Source organism: Dioscorea cayenensis, chromosome 4 (assembly GCF_009730915.1).
Source record: "Dioscorea cayenensis subsp. rotundata cultivar TDr96_F1 chromosome 4, TDr96_F1_v2_PseudoChromosome.rev07_lg8_w22 25.fasta, whole genome shotgun sequence".
Classification (NCBI taxonomy): domain Eukaryota; kingdom Viridiplantae; phylum Streptophyta; class Magnoliopsida; order Dioscoreales; family Dioscoreaceae; genus Dioscorea; species Dioscorea cayenensis.
This window is the reverse complement of record NC_052474.1, coordinates 9,116,536-9,132,838: the sequence shown is the minus strand read 5'-3', so window position 1 is coordinate 9,132,838 and position 16,303 is coordinate 9,116,536. Positions and strand designations below refer to the sequence as shown.

At 32.6% G+C, this 16,303-nt stretch overlaps 1 protein-coding gene and 1 long non-coding RNA gene across 4 annotated transcripts; one reads left to right on the top strand and one right to left on the bottom strand.

Moving 5' to 3' along the window:
• Positions 1-7,176: 7,176 nt before the first annotated feature.
• Positions 7,177-10,894, top strand: LOC120259560. The gene is made up of 3 exons (XR_005536140.1): positions 7,177-7,260; positions 7,966-8,072; positions 10,702-10,894. It is a non-coding gene; the product is annotated as an uncharacterized LOC120259560 (long non-coding RNA).
• Positions 10,895-12,163: 1,269 nt separating this feature from the next.
• Positions 12,164-14,046, bottom strand: LOC120258142 (tryptophan decarboxylase 1-like). 3 transcript variants are annotated; one of them, XR_005535956.1, is made up of 5 exons: positions 13,644-14,046; positions 13,474-13,563; positions 13,224-13,369; positions 12,582-12,654; positions 12,164-12,499 (listed from the first exon to the last, which is right to left on the bottom strand). XR_005535956.1 is itself a non-coding variant. In XM_039265494.1 (5 exons), exons 1-4 carry the CDS (start codon positions 13,946-13,948, stop codon positions 12,626-12,628), a joined length of 330 nt encoding a protein of 109 aa, XP_039121428.1. In that variant the 5' UTR covers positions 13,949-14,046; the 3' UTR covers positions 12,164-12,499; positions 12,582-12,625. The 3 variants fall into 3 exon arrangements, 1 of the variants encoding a protein (XP_039121428.1); XM_039265494.1 differs by having other exon boundaries at positions 13,884-14,046; XR_005535957.1 differs by lacking the exon at positions 13,224-13,369.
• Between the last annotated feature and the right edge of the window lie 2,257 nt (positions 14,047-16,303).

Below are 16,303 nucleotides of genomic sequence, written 5' to 3'. Positions count from 1 at the left end.
CATAGGCTATTCTATATTTTTTTTAATTTTATAGTAGTTTTTTATATAATATTTTCATTTAAAATCTTATAATATTTTTAAATTAATTTTTTTCACAACTCTATTTAAAATATTACAATGATTTTTTTATATAATATTTTACACTTTTAGTTCTTATGATTTTTTTAAATTAATTTTTTTTCTCACTGCCCACATTTAAATTTTACAATTTTTTATGTAATATTTTATATTTAAGTCTTTATAAATTTTTTTTAATTTAAATTCTTTCTAACAACCTATTTAAAATTTGTCAATGGATTCTTTCTCACAAACCTACTGTCACACTCACCCCTTCTACCGGGGTAAATGTGGCACCCATCAGTTAAAAATTCATTTTAACTGAAAAACTTAACACCCCTCAGAAACCAAATTAGACTTACAAATCAAAATTTACAACTTTACACCAACTACAGATTCAAATACATAAATACAACAAATATAATTACTCAAATTTGTGGGTACAACCACTACAAGATCACGACAACAACAAATAGAAAGAAAGGTATGTGATCCACTACAAATCATGGACTCAACCCTGACTAGCTCTATAGTCAAACAGTGATCTACTAGGGTCCTGCTCCTGCAACTACAGCACGCTCAGTTGGTCGATAGTGGCTCAATAATTTCAAATAATTAAGTGTAGTGTGCATAAAGTGTATAAACATCAATTCTCAAATAATTTCCCAACTTTTACAAATACCAGAATTTTAGAAAAAATACAACTTTAAAGAGCTTTTGAAATATAAATTCAACATCAAATCAATTTTCGCAGAAAACCCAAATTTTTGTGAGAGACTGCCCCTTCTAAGAGCAACAGCTGGGCTTCGCCCTCTCATCACAATTCAAAATAACAGATAATATAAAAACCGCCCTCAAATTCATAGCCTGAAAAGCTCTCCCCGACTTAGCCCTCGTCGCGACTAGGTTGGGAGCAGCTAAGGTCTTCATAACATTAACGTTGGCCCACCAGTCCCGTATGGTAACCCGGGATCTCGATGAACATCCAGTCAGGACTCTACACCTCCACCTGAACAGGACAAATCAACACTCAGGTCCACCATGCCACCTCTAAAGGTTAGCCCGTGGGGACCCACTACTGCAGTAGTCGGGCCTTAGCCCGCCGTCACCATCCAAACCATCAAGTAGATATAGCAATAATACAATCTGTATAAATCACATCACATGGTCTTTATCCAGGACAAGCATTCACATATCAGAAATAAACATTATTTTCCACAAAGCCATTGCCAAAAGTATAACAATGCATACTACCAGTAAAGTCCAAATCCATGATAACATTCCTATACCAAGAATGAAAACCAATTCTACAAATATTGCCAGTAAAACATTTTAATATGCGCACATAGTTTAACAAATCATTCCAAATCAAATCATATGTAACTAATAAAATAAATACATTAACCGAATAATTAAATCAGACATACATGTATTTCCACTATTTGAAAATATGTATAATTATACAAAATCATGTGTATCAATACGATTATCACGTCACAATAACGTCAAATAAATATAAGTATCTTTGAACATTATGCACAATTAAACATAATAAAATGAAATAATCAAACCATTATTTCCAAAATACTAGCTATTAAATAATTATTTACAAATAATAATAATTAACCAATTATGTAAAATAATAGCCACTATCAACTCACCCGGTCTCCCTTGGTTTTCTTGCTAGACCTAGAACTCCCTCCCAAGCCTAATCAACACCGAACAGGAGAACGAAATAAAAATAAATAAATACAGGGTAACTACAAAATTGAACCCAAAAAGAAAATGCAAGGAACAAGTAACTGACTCTCTAATTGGCCTACTCACTCAAATCGGTGAAAACCCGACTTTGCATAAGTAAACTGGTCTCCAATTGCACTTAAACCAACTCAATTAAGGCTAAACACTACTGAAACTAACATGAACCAACCTTAATTCCACTGAACCAAGCTCAATTTCACTGAACCAAACTCAATCTAGCCAACCAGCCTTGAACCAACTCTAATTCTTATACAAAATTTGTTGAACCAGCTTGGTTCAACTGAACCCGAATTTTTCTTGAATTGCTAGCTCAACTAAACCCAATTCTCTTCCAATTAGTTCAGCTCAAAACCATTAGCCCAACATCAAAATCAAGCCCATTCTTCACTCTCATTCAAACCCAATGAACCCAACCTACTTCAATCCATCCAAACCCAACTCAACCAATTTACTCCACCAACTTGGTTTGATCCAATCAAGTCAATTTGGCTAACCCAACCAACTCCATTCCTACCATCATCATTACCATCTTAATCATCATAATTATCACTTAATTAACCAAACCCTAATCTCGATGCTACAATAATGCTACAGTAAAACCGAAAACCTAATCTCTATTTCAAGCAAAATCCATCACAAATACAAGATTTTCCCAAAATAAATTTCAAATTCTCATCATCTATAACAACATACCAAGTTTTTCTACTCAAATCCATCATTTTCTTCATCAAATCAACAATATATACATATATACATGCATACATACATCCAAGCCAAATACAACACAAAGAAAAGTTCTTACCAAGCCAAGCCATCACTCCGGCGAGCTCTCTTCGACGATCTCCAATCCTCCACCTCAAACCTCCCATTTTTCTCCTCATTCTGGGTTCATCGAGATCCGATGGGAGAAGAAGGAGATGAAACCATCAAACTCTAGATTTTTCTCAGATGCTCAGCGGTATAATAAAAATCCCGCCTTTTCTCGACCTGTCAAGTATGATCGATCTCTTACGATGGATCGTTTCTGCCAAAAATTTCTGTAGTCTGAAAAATACAATCTCTTACAAACGTTCCCTGAAAAGTTCACCAATGGTCCCTGAATCATGAAATAGTATTTCCAAAAGATCCTTACAAACTATCCAACGGTCCCTGGATTATGACACAGTATTTCAAAAAGGTCCCTTCCGTCTTACCTTTCAGTCCTCGGTCTCCGGAAATATTTCAAATCAAATCCTTTTCATTTACTCTTTAACCCAAAATCTTTTAGAAACTTTCACATTTAGGTCCTTGTTCTTTCCACTTAAAATTTCTCAACAAGATTACTCTGTAGAAAAATCTTACTGCAACTGTAGTAATACCCTGAATATATTCTTTCCAACAGGTGTCCAAAGGTTCAGGGTATTACATCTACTATTATCAGAAATTTAAATGTGTAGTCAAATCTGCAACCACCAATAATAGGGAACAATCAAACCTAACAATTACCAGGATTTTTTACGCTCAAACTTACAACGGTTAGAAATTATGATGGTCAAATCTACAAACACCAATAATAAAAACAATCAAACCTGACAATTGTCAAGATTTATGACGGTCAAACCTGCAACTGTCAAAAATTATGATGGTCAAATCTCTAGCCACAAAAAATAAGAATAGTCGACCCTAACAATTGTCAGAATGTCAAAAATTATGTTGGTCAAACCTGCAACTGTCAGAAATTATGATGATCAAATCTCCGGCCACCAATAATATCAACCCTAACAATTGTCAGGATGTCAGAAATTATGACGGTCAAATTTGTAACCACCAATAATAAATACAATCAAACCTGACAATTGTTAGGTTTTATGATGGTCAAACTCTGCAACTGTCAAAAATGACGTTTAAATATGCAATCACTATTAATAAGGACAATCAAACCTGACAATTATCAGATTTATGACGTCCGAATTTGCAACCGTCAGAAATTATGATGGTCAAATCTGAATACATGAAACCCTTCTCTATATAAACCTTGTTCTAATATTTTGATTCTTACCCTATTTGCTCTCTTTACATTACTCCTTCTACAACTCTTGCCTTTTATTAAAAAAAAAAAATGACGAAAAGATCACTTGTTCTAGTTTACTACAACAGTTCCACCACTTGAAATGAAGATAGCGTATATTTCTTCGACAAGCAATCTTGTTTTTATGTGGAGAATGATATTTCTTTAGAATTTTTAAAGAGAATAATTGAAGAGAAACTTTGAAGGAGAAGACGGTGAAAGAGTTATACGCATCAAATATAGATTACCTATTTTTGCAAGCTACGGCAACATTTCTTATCGATCATTTAAACTGCACAACGATAGTGATGTCCGAATAATGTTCGATTGCCATAATAGATTTCCCAATATTCAAGTTCTTGAACTGTGTACCGAACTAGGTGTTGCTGTTGGTTCCTCCCAATAGTAAATCAACATAGATGTTCCATCATGCAGTGTGGGGGTCACTAACCCACACCTAACCACCAACTGAACCAGCGTACTACTTGGCCAGTGTTCCACCATATACACAATCAAGTTACGAATATCAACATATCAGCATAACTTTTCTCATGATCCTCATGCAAATGAAGTTGGTGAATACGAGAACTCTAGTGGGGATGAGGATGATACTGATAACTAAACAGAGAATAGTGAAGCAAGCAAGGAAGAATTTTCAAAGCCATAATTTGTGCTACCGGCACATATGAAGGCATTGGATTTAGAAGCGATGTATGCACCAGAATTCCTAGAGCATCCTTTCTTATACAATCAGACATTTAGAGGGCCAATGACAGATGGAGAATTGTATATAGGAATGCAATTTCAAACTAAAGATACACCATCACAGTGACTAAGCATTACTAATTACTGAAGTCAGTGGAGTACAAAGTCATCGAGTTTGATCTGACTCGGTATTTAGGCAAATACAGGTTATATGGTGACGGATGCAACTAGAAGGTTCACACATCATTTAACAAAAAGAAACATATTTAGCAGATTACAAAGTACAATGGTCCTCATACATGCTCATTGGTGATGATTTCCCAAGATCATTCAAAGCTGGATTCTAACATGATTTCTCGGAATATACAGTCTTTGATCAAGGAAAAGCCTAGCATAAATGTGTCTGTTTTGATAGCAGAGATTAGAAATCAATATGGCTATACTTCAACGTATAGAAAAGTATGGATAGTCAAACAAAAAAATAGGTAAGGCAGCATTTGGTAATTGGGAGGAGTCATACAATGAATTACCAAAATGGTTATCAAGACTATATCAATTTATCCTTGCAACAATAATCAATCTCCAGACACAACCTACATATAATGGAAGTTAATTGGTACGTGATAGTTGTGTCTTTCATAGACGTTTTTGGAGTTTTCCTTCATGTATGGAGGCTTTCAAATGTTGCAAGCCGGTGGTGCAGATAGATGGTACACACCTTTATGGAAAATATAAAGTAATTTTATTGATGGCAGTTGCTCAGGATGGAAACAAAAACATCCTTCCAATTTCATTTGTGATCGTGGAAGGAGAGACGTTAGATGTGTGGCATTTTTTTTCGTAGATCATTTGCGCGCATATGTGACACCACAAGAAGGAATATGTTTTATTTCAGATTACCATGAAGCTATCAAGATGGCATTCCGAGTAATTGGGCAAAGGATGAATCCTCCAGATGCTTACCATGTTTATTGCATTAGGCACATCTCTGCCAACTTCATGCGTTATTTCAAAAAATAAAGAAATACAATGGATAGTTGTTAATGCTGGTAATTATGAAAATGACTTGTTTATGTTTTTTAAATAAATAATGTTATTGTTTTTTTTTGTTGCTGACTTGCTTTCTTTATGTGATTGACATAGGTTACTGGAGAATTACGCGTGATTTTAACTACTGGTATGGTTTGGTTCGAGAATACAATGTGGAGGCAAAGAGATGATTGAACAATATACCACGGGAGAAGTGGACTCAAGCTTTTGATAAGGAAGGTCGAAGGTATGGGCATATGACGACCAACCTTGTTGAATGTATTAATTCCGTATTGAAGAGCACAAGCTCAGATTATATCAGACCAAAAATTCTCAGAAGTACTATTGAAGATAATTCAAGAAAATTAACAATCAGCGGGTAGCATTTATGTTCGTCAATTTGACCGTGAAGAGAATTCCTTCATGTTAGAAGAACTGTCTGTCTCCACTACAACATGACAGTATGGGTAGTACTTACCGCATTGATATGAGGGCCCAATGGTTAAATTGTGGTGAGTTTCAAATACTTTATTTTTCTTGCCTCCATGTTATTGCGGTATATACTTCTATCCATCTATATTAGCAGGAATACGTGGATAATGTTTACAGGCTCGAAGCTATTTTTAATATATACCGTAAAGAGTTTGAAGTAATGCCTAATATGGGGTATTGGACCCCATACAATGGTCCATGTTTACTTCCTAATATTACAATGTGAAGACCTTTGAAAGGTAACCCTAAATCTAGAAGAATTTGTAATGAAATTGATATAAGAGAAGTCAGTCAGCGGAAGCTTTATGGTTTATGTCGAAATGAAGGTCATAGTGGTTGGAATTGTCCTAATGCACCAGGTCCAAAAACTCATTCGTAATCTGTGATTGTCGTGATCTTTGTATAATATATGTAATTATTTTCATCCATTTGGAGTATGATATGTGTTTGTCATAGCTAAATTGAAAATGTTTTTTTTTTATTGGGGATGGTTAAAAAAGGAACAAGTAAAAAGGAACACTATTTAAAAAAAAAACAAAAATTTAAACATGGTTGTTAGAAAGAATTTAAATTAAGAAAATTTAGAAAGATTGAATGTAAAATATTATATAAAAAAAGTCATTGTAAAATTTAAATAGGGTTGTGAGAAAAAAAATTATAATTTAAAAAAAATATATATAAGGACTAAAACGTAAAAGATTATATAAAAAACCATTGTAATATTTTAAATAGAGTTGAAAAAAAATTAATTCAAAAATTTTATAAGGTTTTAAATGTAAATATTATATAAAAAAAACTATTACAAAATTAAAAAAAAAAAATCTGGGAAAGCCCATGTGCAAAGAGTAAAGATATTCCTGCCGAATAGCTCATACGAAATGCTCACACGGATGATGTGGATGCCCATCCACATCTTATCAGCTATTAAAAAAAAAGGTTAAAAGACAAGTCTAAAACAAAAGTACCAGCCGTCATCACCTTCTCCCCGTCTTCTCTCCTCTCACCACCGTCGTCATCCCCATCTCGCCGCCGTCATCCCCATCTCTCCGTCGTCATCGCTTCGAAGGTCAAAGTCTAGGGTTTACTGATGGTGCTCCTCGGCCGTGTCCAATCCGCGCTTCCCAGACAAAGAAAATGAAAACAAATTTCTTCTTGCTGAGTAAAATCAGGTTAAAATTTTCATAGTTCATCTTTCCTCTAGCTATGTTCCTATGGATAATGATTTCAAAGGCCATTGTTTCTTTCTTTTCGTTTTTTTTTACCAAAGTTCAAAAGTTGTTTTATGAATGTATCTTGCTGAATTTAAAATTTTCAAATATTTTCTGTTTCTTATTTTGTAAGTTACATAATTATATCTACGGCTGGTTTAACTACTTTTGAGTAATTTATCCACTCAATGTGCCAGAGTTCTTTGCTTGGTTAACATAATTTTGTCTGCACTGCAAATGTGGTTTTTTTTAGTACAACACAAATTCTAGGTTAATCATTTTGCATGATTCATTGATTTCAAGGGCTACATTACTAGTGTATGTTCTTATTTTTATCTTCTTTCTTTGCATTTTTGAAAATTTGTTTGAACTTATGAATGTTGCCGCAGGATTAGAATTGCTTCTCTTCCTATAAGAAATTAGTCTTTCAAATTTATATGTCTAAGTTACCAGCATCTCAGGAACAATGGTTTTAAGTATAGTGGTATTTGATACAGCAATGCGAATAACGGTGTTATGTAATGTGTGTGTGTGTGTGTGTGTGTGTGTGTGTGTGTGTATACATAATTACAAACGCCTGGATCATGGTCTTTCATTACATTGAAATTTGTTGCATTCTCTTCAAAGGCAATAACATCTTCTGTGATTTATGGATGATTCATGCAGGTAATGATAATACCTACAAGCAGGTTGAAGGATCTATATTAGGTTTATCTTTGGGAAATTCAGGAGTTCTCTTCTCATCTCCAAAGCTCGATTACAGTCAGTCTATTGTAAGTTCATATCATAAAGTTAATCTTCAAAATGTAAACTTACCTATTTTTTTTTTTTACTTAATTGTTGTCTTATTGAAAAGTTCTTGCCACCTCATTTTTCAAAGAATGCCTGCAACCTGACTTTTCAAGCAGGGAACAAGTAAGAATACATAAATTTGTCAAAAACCATGCTACTAGAATATGTTTTGTATTTATGTCAAAAATCATTTTAAATTTATAGCATATATGACATTAATTTGTTTTGAGATAATTGTGATATGAATTTCATGCATGGCCATGTGTGATTTAATTTGTTATTTTTAGATACTTGTAATACTAACTAAGTGTGTAATTTTTTTAGGTTTTCTTTTCTAGCCTATCATCCAAATCAAAAATATTATGGAGAATTGAAAATTGGCTCCTCTGAACAGTACATGACGGGAACAAAAACTGGGCCTTCTAATTTAGAAATATTAAACAAAGAGAATGAAGAAATGATAAACATGGAGGTATTAACATGTGGAAAAGTTGTTCCAAAAGCAGGCATGATGCTTAATTCTAAAGTAGAAGTATACAATTTATACATTGAGTATGCTCGACAAGAAGGTTTTGGCATTACAAAATGAAGTACAAGATCAAGAGATTATGGAAAATTGAAATATTACACACTTGCATGTGTAAGAAGTGGTAGAAGAATATCCAGTGCAAAAAAATGCTTCCAACCCAAGGCTATCTACCAAGACAAATTGTCAAGCCAAAATTAATGTTGTAATTGGTAATGATGGATGGTGCACTATATCTAGTGTTAAGTTGGAACACAACCATGCATTAAGTCCACATAAATCTCGTTTTCAGAAATGCAATAAAAAAATGGATGGCTATGTGAAAAGAAGACTTGAATTAAATGATCAAGCAGACGTAGGCTTGAGTAAAAAATTTTCATTCTTTAGCAGTTGAAAGTGGTGGTTATAAAAATTTAACATATACTGAAAGAGATTGCAGAATTTATACTGCAAAAGCAAGGCAGCTCAGACTTGATATTGGGGATGCTGAAGCACTTCGCAATTATATTTCTCGTATGCATCAAAGAAATTCAAATTTTTTTCACATGATTGATATGGATGACGAGGGTGGTTTGAGAAATGTATTTTGGGCAGATGCAAGGTCCATAGCAGCATATGAGGCTTTTGGTGATTTAATATCATTTGACACAACGTACTTGACAAACAAGTATAATATGTCTTTTGCCCCTTTTGTTGGTGTAAATCATCATGGGCAAACTATATTGTTTGAATGTGGTTTATTATCAAAAGAAGATACGGAAACTTATATTTGATTGTTCAAAACCTGGTTAGAATGCGTGTCTGGTAAAGCTCCTAATGCAATTATTACATATCAATGCATGGCTATTCAAGGTGCAATTAAGGCGGTTTTTCCGAATTCTCATCACTGACTTTGTCTATGGCACATAATGAAGAAAGTTCCTGAAAAGCTTGGAGGGTTAATTGAGTACAAAGCAATAAAGAAGATATTGAAGAATATTATTTATGAGGCGGTGGATATTCAAGAATTCAAAGATAGTTGGTTGAAGATGAGAAAGGACTACAACATAGAAAAGAATGAGTGGCTGAATTTTTTTATTTAAAATTCATCATCAATGGGCTCCTATCTTTGTCGAAGGAATTTTTTGGGCTGGGATGTCTACCACGCAAAGAAGTGAAAGTATAAATGTTTTTTTTTATGGCTATATTGGTCCAACAACATCTTTAAAGCAATTTGTGGAGCAATATGACAATGCATTAAAAAGTAAGTTTGAAAAAGAAAAAAAGCTGACTTTGCTTCTTTTAACACAAACTTTCATATGCTAACCGATTGTCATTTTGAGAAGCAATTACTAGAAGCCTACACAAATGAAATTTTTAAGTTGTTTCAAGATGAATTGAAAGGAATGCTATATTGCAATCTTGCACTTGTCAATTTAGATGGGCCAGTACGTACATTTCAAGTGATAGACATTTTCAGAGGACAGGAAGGCAAACTCAGAAAACAAGTGGTATTCAATGTTTATCATAATGAAGCTGAATTTGATATTAAATGCACATGCCGTTTATTTGAGTTCAGAGGAATTATTTGCAGACATATATGCAAGGTTTTCATTAAGAAGAACATCAAAGAGATTCCACCTCAGTATATCTTACCACGATGGAGAAAAGATATCAAACGCAGGCATACTTATGTGATGAATTGTTATGATGATACATAAACTTGTGAAAAAAATATGATATACTTCCTCCGTTCCTTTTAATCTGTCATGAATAACCGAATCTCACATACCAAGAAAGTTGGTTATTTCACATAATTTAATAAAAAATTAGTTATATTTCCAAAATTACCTCTAATTTATATCTTCACATTTCTCTCTCATATTAAATTTAAAGAAGAGAATTGAATAGAGTGTTAGGGTAACTTTGGAAAAAAATAATAAATGCTTCTTGATGTTCAGAAATGACAGATAAAAAGGAACATGGGTTTATGACAGATAAAAAGGAATTGAGGGAGTAATAGCTTATGCTCTCATTTTTTTCCAAAGCTGCTGAAGTTGGAGCACAATCTATTGAGAAATATTATTTTCTAATGAAATGTGTAGATGAAGCAATTGAGAAAGTGATGGGTAATTCAAATTACTGGGATGGTCATCCAAAGCAACTTCTTCAACCACAAATGTTGATGGAAGAAATTCACGAACAACACTAGTCAACATCTTCAACCACAAAGTTTTTAATTTCATTAAAAGCGCAGACTAAGGGCCGACCACCATCGAAGAGGAAGAAATCAAAAGTTGAAGAAATAATTATTAGAAATAAAAAAAGGTGCTCATACTTTTTTAATATCATTTTCCAACTCAATGATTCTTTTTTGGTCTGAATTTTTTTTTCCAGAAAGTTCAATCAAAGGGAAATGCACAAACTCCAAATGACACACAAGAACTCTGTACTCAAGAAAGTGTGGTGTTATTATGTTCTCTAATATTTATTATGGTATTTCATATATATATATATATATATATATATATATATATATATATATATATATTTAAATATAACTGATTAACATTTTTATTCTAGGTGAATTCGAATTCTCTTCCAAATGCCATGGATATGCATGTCGATAGCTTCACTTTACAAAATCATGGCAATGATTTTTCTTCACAGGTAACTAGAAAAGGTTTAGTTATTTACTTCTTAAAATTGTCAAACATATGATTTAGATGATTGAAAGTTGATACTATATTTGTGACAGATTATACCATCAACTTGACAATGACTGATAGAGCACATTAGCCTTATAGCCAATAAAACTTGTTATGATCCATGCAAGAGAAGTAAGTGTTTTAGTGTTCCTTCTTGTTCGTGCTTTCTCTAGTAGTGTCTTATTTTACATGTTCTAAATTCCATTTCATACCTATGAGAATACTTTTCTTGGGTGCTGATCTTGCAAATATTATTTTGGTTGGTGATCTTCTTTGCACTTCAGAGCATGTGGCTTAGATTTCTTCATCGATGTGTTTCTACATATATTTTGGCTGGTGATGTTATTGTTTGTTTGTTGGATGCTTTAAATCAAACAAATGTTGACTGTATGCAGTGAACTAATTTTACATTGTTGTTGTGTTATTAATGGAATTTCTGATGTTGTATGATGTGTACTGTTCATTTAAATTTGAGATGAGATTAGGTTTTTCTTGCTTTCCATCTTTAGAAAGTGCAATCTTCTGGTTTTCTTGAGTTTATTATCTGTATGATGATCTCCAGTGAGTTTCTTTCTTAAAAATCATAACTTGCATCATTCTGCAACAGAAATAGTTTGGCCAATGGCCATCAATATTGATGTTCATAAACATGTCTGGTGGAATTGTTATTGAAGGCAGAAAATTCATTTCTGTTGGTCTTAATATCATAAACATGTCTATCTCTTTTAACAGGTGATTGCCATTTTTATTGTGCTAGCATTTACATTAGATTGAGTTCCTTAAATAATAAATGAATCATAAATTTGCAGCTTGGTATGACTGAATTTCAACAGGGATAACAACAATTCATTCACAGGGATAACAATAATTCAAGTCGCAATTCATTCATTGACTGACTTGGTCTTAATTCACCTGAAGCATACATGGCTACAATTAGGTTTTTACAATTGAACATGAACATTACAAATACTAAAAAAATTCATTGGGAAGTTTTAGCATCTTAGCAAGCCAATCTAAAACAATCACTTCTAGCTCTGTAGCAGTAGGAGAGGTCACCCAACTGAAACCTACTATATTAAAACTAGCACTGAGCATTTCCCTAAAAATCCAACAGTGCTGCTATTAGATGGATAATAAGCAAAATAGTCAGGACTTTGCCAATGAGTTACACTAGGGATTATTTTTTGACTGACATCTGCAAGTGCGAAGAGAAGAGAAAACTAAATCATTTGTTAGATGATAAGTCATTTAGATAAAATTCAACAAATCATTTTCACCATTTATAACATCTTGCAAACTTTCTGGATGTTTTGGGGATGAATCAGGCAACAGTTCTTTTAGATACCCTGGCTGCAAAACAGCAAGTAATGTAATGAAAAAAATACAACACACATTTCATTTGTAACTAAGATAGAGCACATACAAAGGAAGTACTATTACAGGACCTGGTATGAAAATTTTATTGCAACTCATTTCGCCATTACTTCTAGTATATATCTATTACTCCATCTCTTGTTCATAAACTAGTAGTAAATCAAACCGAAACAAAACGTCTTGAAGGCTAAGCAATTCAACTCACTATACCACATGAAGTAGTAATTTTAGAAATTTTTAACCAGATGTTATGTTACAAGATGAAACCAAAACCACTTGAACAGACAAGTTAAAAAGCTCTCCAAGAGATTGTTAAAGCCAAAGCAAATTGGAAAGATAAACACCAATCAGAAGATAAAGGAAACATTTTTCACACCAACTGCAAGATTATACTACAAAAATGATGCAAAGTTTCAAATTTCACACATCATTAGCTAAAGAAATATTTTTTTCAAGCGAACATAGATTATAAATCAAAGGGGCAGAGGGAATGGAGGTATTTCACATCAAAAGAAGGGTCTTTAATCTGGAATTTTATGTCTTACTTTTTATCCTCATCATGCTCATCTTAACTTGGCTACGAACAGGGAAAGATTCAATTGTTTTGTAGTAATCTGCAATGAAATCAACCATTTGATGACCATACTCCCTCAACTGCTCTGAGTCCATTGGTTTCAAAGTGCTATTCTCCCTTTGAACCAAAACCATCAAAAGAAAGGAAACACATCAAGAGAACACAAAACAATCACTACAACAAGAATAAACAATTGAAAAAGGATGCAAAAGAGAGCTTACATTGGAAAATGAAGGATTTTTTTCATTCTAATGAGGAAGCCAAGGAATGGAAATCTAAGCCTCAAGTCCCCAATATCAGAAATGCTGAACCTAAACATTCAAATGAAGAAAAGATCAAGAAATAAGAAAGAAGACGAACCTGCAAGCGAGGAAGATCAGAAGTCACCTACCATCGACAAAACCAAGGTAATCAATAGATTAGGTTTTCTAGGGTTAACACGAAAGAAAGAAAGCCAGAGAACGAGAAAGCATTCAAATGCAAGGAGATGATCCGTCCAGATATAGCATCACGGCGGGATACTGACGGCCTCATCGGAGCACCAACTCCGACAAACAATTCCACAAACTCCAAAGCTGCGCACGAGAAGAACGGAACACAATGAAACCTCGCTGCAAAGATCCTCACTCACCTTAACATAAGCACTGGTGGTCTTTGCCTGAGAAGCATGGATCGGACACGGCCAAGGAGCACCATCAGTGAACCCTAGAATTTGATCTTCGAAGCGATGACGGCGGCGAGATGGGGATGATGGCGACAGTGAGAGGAGAGAAGACGGGGAGATGGTGATGACGGGCTGGTACTTTTGTTTTAGACTTAGCTTTTAACCTTTTTTTTTTAATAGCTAATAAGACGTGGATGATGTTGATGCCACATGGGCATCCACATCATTCGCGTGAGCATTTCGTGTGAGCTGTTTAGCAGGAATATCTTTACTCATGTGCAAAACATACCATGTAAGTACCATGCATGGTACTTTTTGTGTATTTTTCGTAGTTAATTTAAAAATGCCCATTTTAGCATATAATTTAAAAAAATGTAATATTAAAAAAAACCCACAGTTGAACCAATTCATTATCACTTATTTTTCTTTCATAAATTATTTGCTACTAAATGTTTCAACCAAATATATGCAATTCATGCCACATTTATCTATCTCAATCACATCTTTAAAAATAACTAACAGGGGAGACCCGCGCTTAAGCTGCGAGTATATGTATATATATAACACCATAAAATGCACATACATATTAAGTATTTATATAATACCAAATATTTATATATGTAAATAAATAATACCAAACATTTGGAGAGGTCTTGAGGGACTATTAAGTTATATATTTATATGTATACATATACATATTTACTTTTAAACTATTTGTTTTTAAAAAAATTAACAAATTACTCACCAAAAAACATTCAAATATAAACTCAGATTTTATTTAAAAAAATATTAATAAAACTAACTAACTAACTATATATATATGTATATATATGTACATATAAATAGTTTGATGTTCATGTTTAAACTATATATTTATTTAAAAGAAATTCCAAAAAATATTATCAGATATTATAAATGTAACATTTCAAACCAACTAAAAACATATACATACCTGGCTTACTATTATTTTTAAAGTTCATTGCAAAGTGATGTGGATTCTTTCATTCTATATTTCGACAAATTTCAAAAGTTGTAAACATTTAAAAAAAAAAACTGTTTAATCACGGGTTTAAGTTTATGTTAAATGATTCAAATAGCTGTTGATTTTTTAAACCTATATTAAAGACACCCTAACTTATATTAATTAACCTCTATCAGTGTATAATGCATTGACATTGAAATGCATTTTTCACAATATTTTGGAACATGTTTTGCATGTGAATCACTGAATGTGACACTCCATACATAAAAGGTAGTCTAAAATTATTGATTTGAATGCAAGTCATTACTTGCATTGAGAAAAGAGTGTGGTGCACGTGAAAAGACAGTAATAAATAAAAAAAAGGCATCAGAGCTTGTGAAGACCAACAAATATAGAATTAACATGAATTAACTCTATTTTTTTAAAAAAATATTAGTGTGTCACTATCATTGTAGTGGCCTATCTTTTAAAAGAAAAACTACCATTCTCTATATCAACCTAAAAAAATAAAAATAAAAGCTAATGCATGCAATAAGGCCACATTGGATAGATAATTAGTGGCAACTCATGGAGACATTTCATATCATGTCTTCTGAAGATAAATGCATCAAGTTAAATGTTAATGTGCTACATGTCTTATTAATGAAACTAATTAATACTTACATGAACTTATAGAGCCATAAGCTTACGGTTCTATTTTTATTAATAGGCAATCAAAATAATATATACCAAATTTGTTTTGAAATGGATATTTATGCATGATCTTCTAATGGTTGAAGCTCATTTTCCATATAAAAAAATAATTAGAGTGTGCCACGTGTTGGGCCCTAACATCATATATATATATATATATATATATATATATATATATATATATATATATACCAAGTTTGTTTTGTAGTTGATATTTAGGCATGATCTTTTAATAGCTGAACCATCAAAATTAAGAAAATACGTATATTATTATGTTCTTGAATTTTCAAGAATAAAAGGAACTATTTTAATCTTAAAAACCAAGAAATAAACAAAAAAGTTTACTGACTTTGTAAATAAATAATAATCAAGGATCACTTTGTAAAACACAAAGCTTAAAATTAACGCAAGAAACAGAAGCATTTAATTAAGATTTAATCATTGATTTTACCCTTCAAGAAGCAAACACTATTGTTAAACAGTTAAATAAAATACAATTCAACTTCTTGCTATAACTTAATAATAATTAATAATTTAGTCGCATGCCAAGACGACATTCCAACATTTAGAACAATAACAAAAATGTACATTTTTCATAAACATATACTCCCTCCGTTCCTTTTTATCTGTCATGGTTAACCGAATCTTGCATACCAAAAAATTTAATTATTTCACAAATTTTATAAAAAATTAGTTATCTTTCCAAAATTAC

What these genes read in the sequence shown, in the direction of transcription:
- LOC120258142 (XM_039265494.1), bottom strand. Translation starts at nt 13,948, where the DNA reads ATGGTGCTCCTTGGCCGTGTCCGATCCATGCTTCTCAGGCAAAGACCA. An exon ending in AAAATCCTTCATTTTCCAAT is followed by an intron (nt 13,370 to 13,473) that starts GTAAGCTCTCTT and finishes TTTGGTTCAAAG; the next exon opens with GGAGAATAGCACTTTGAAAC. An exon ending in GAGCATGATGAGGATAAAAA is followed by an intron (nt 12,655 to 13,223) that starts GTAAGACATAAA and finishes GCTGTTTTGCAG; the next exon opens with CCAGGGTATCTAAAAGAACT.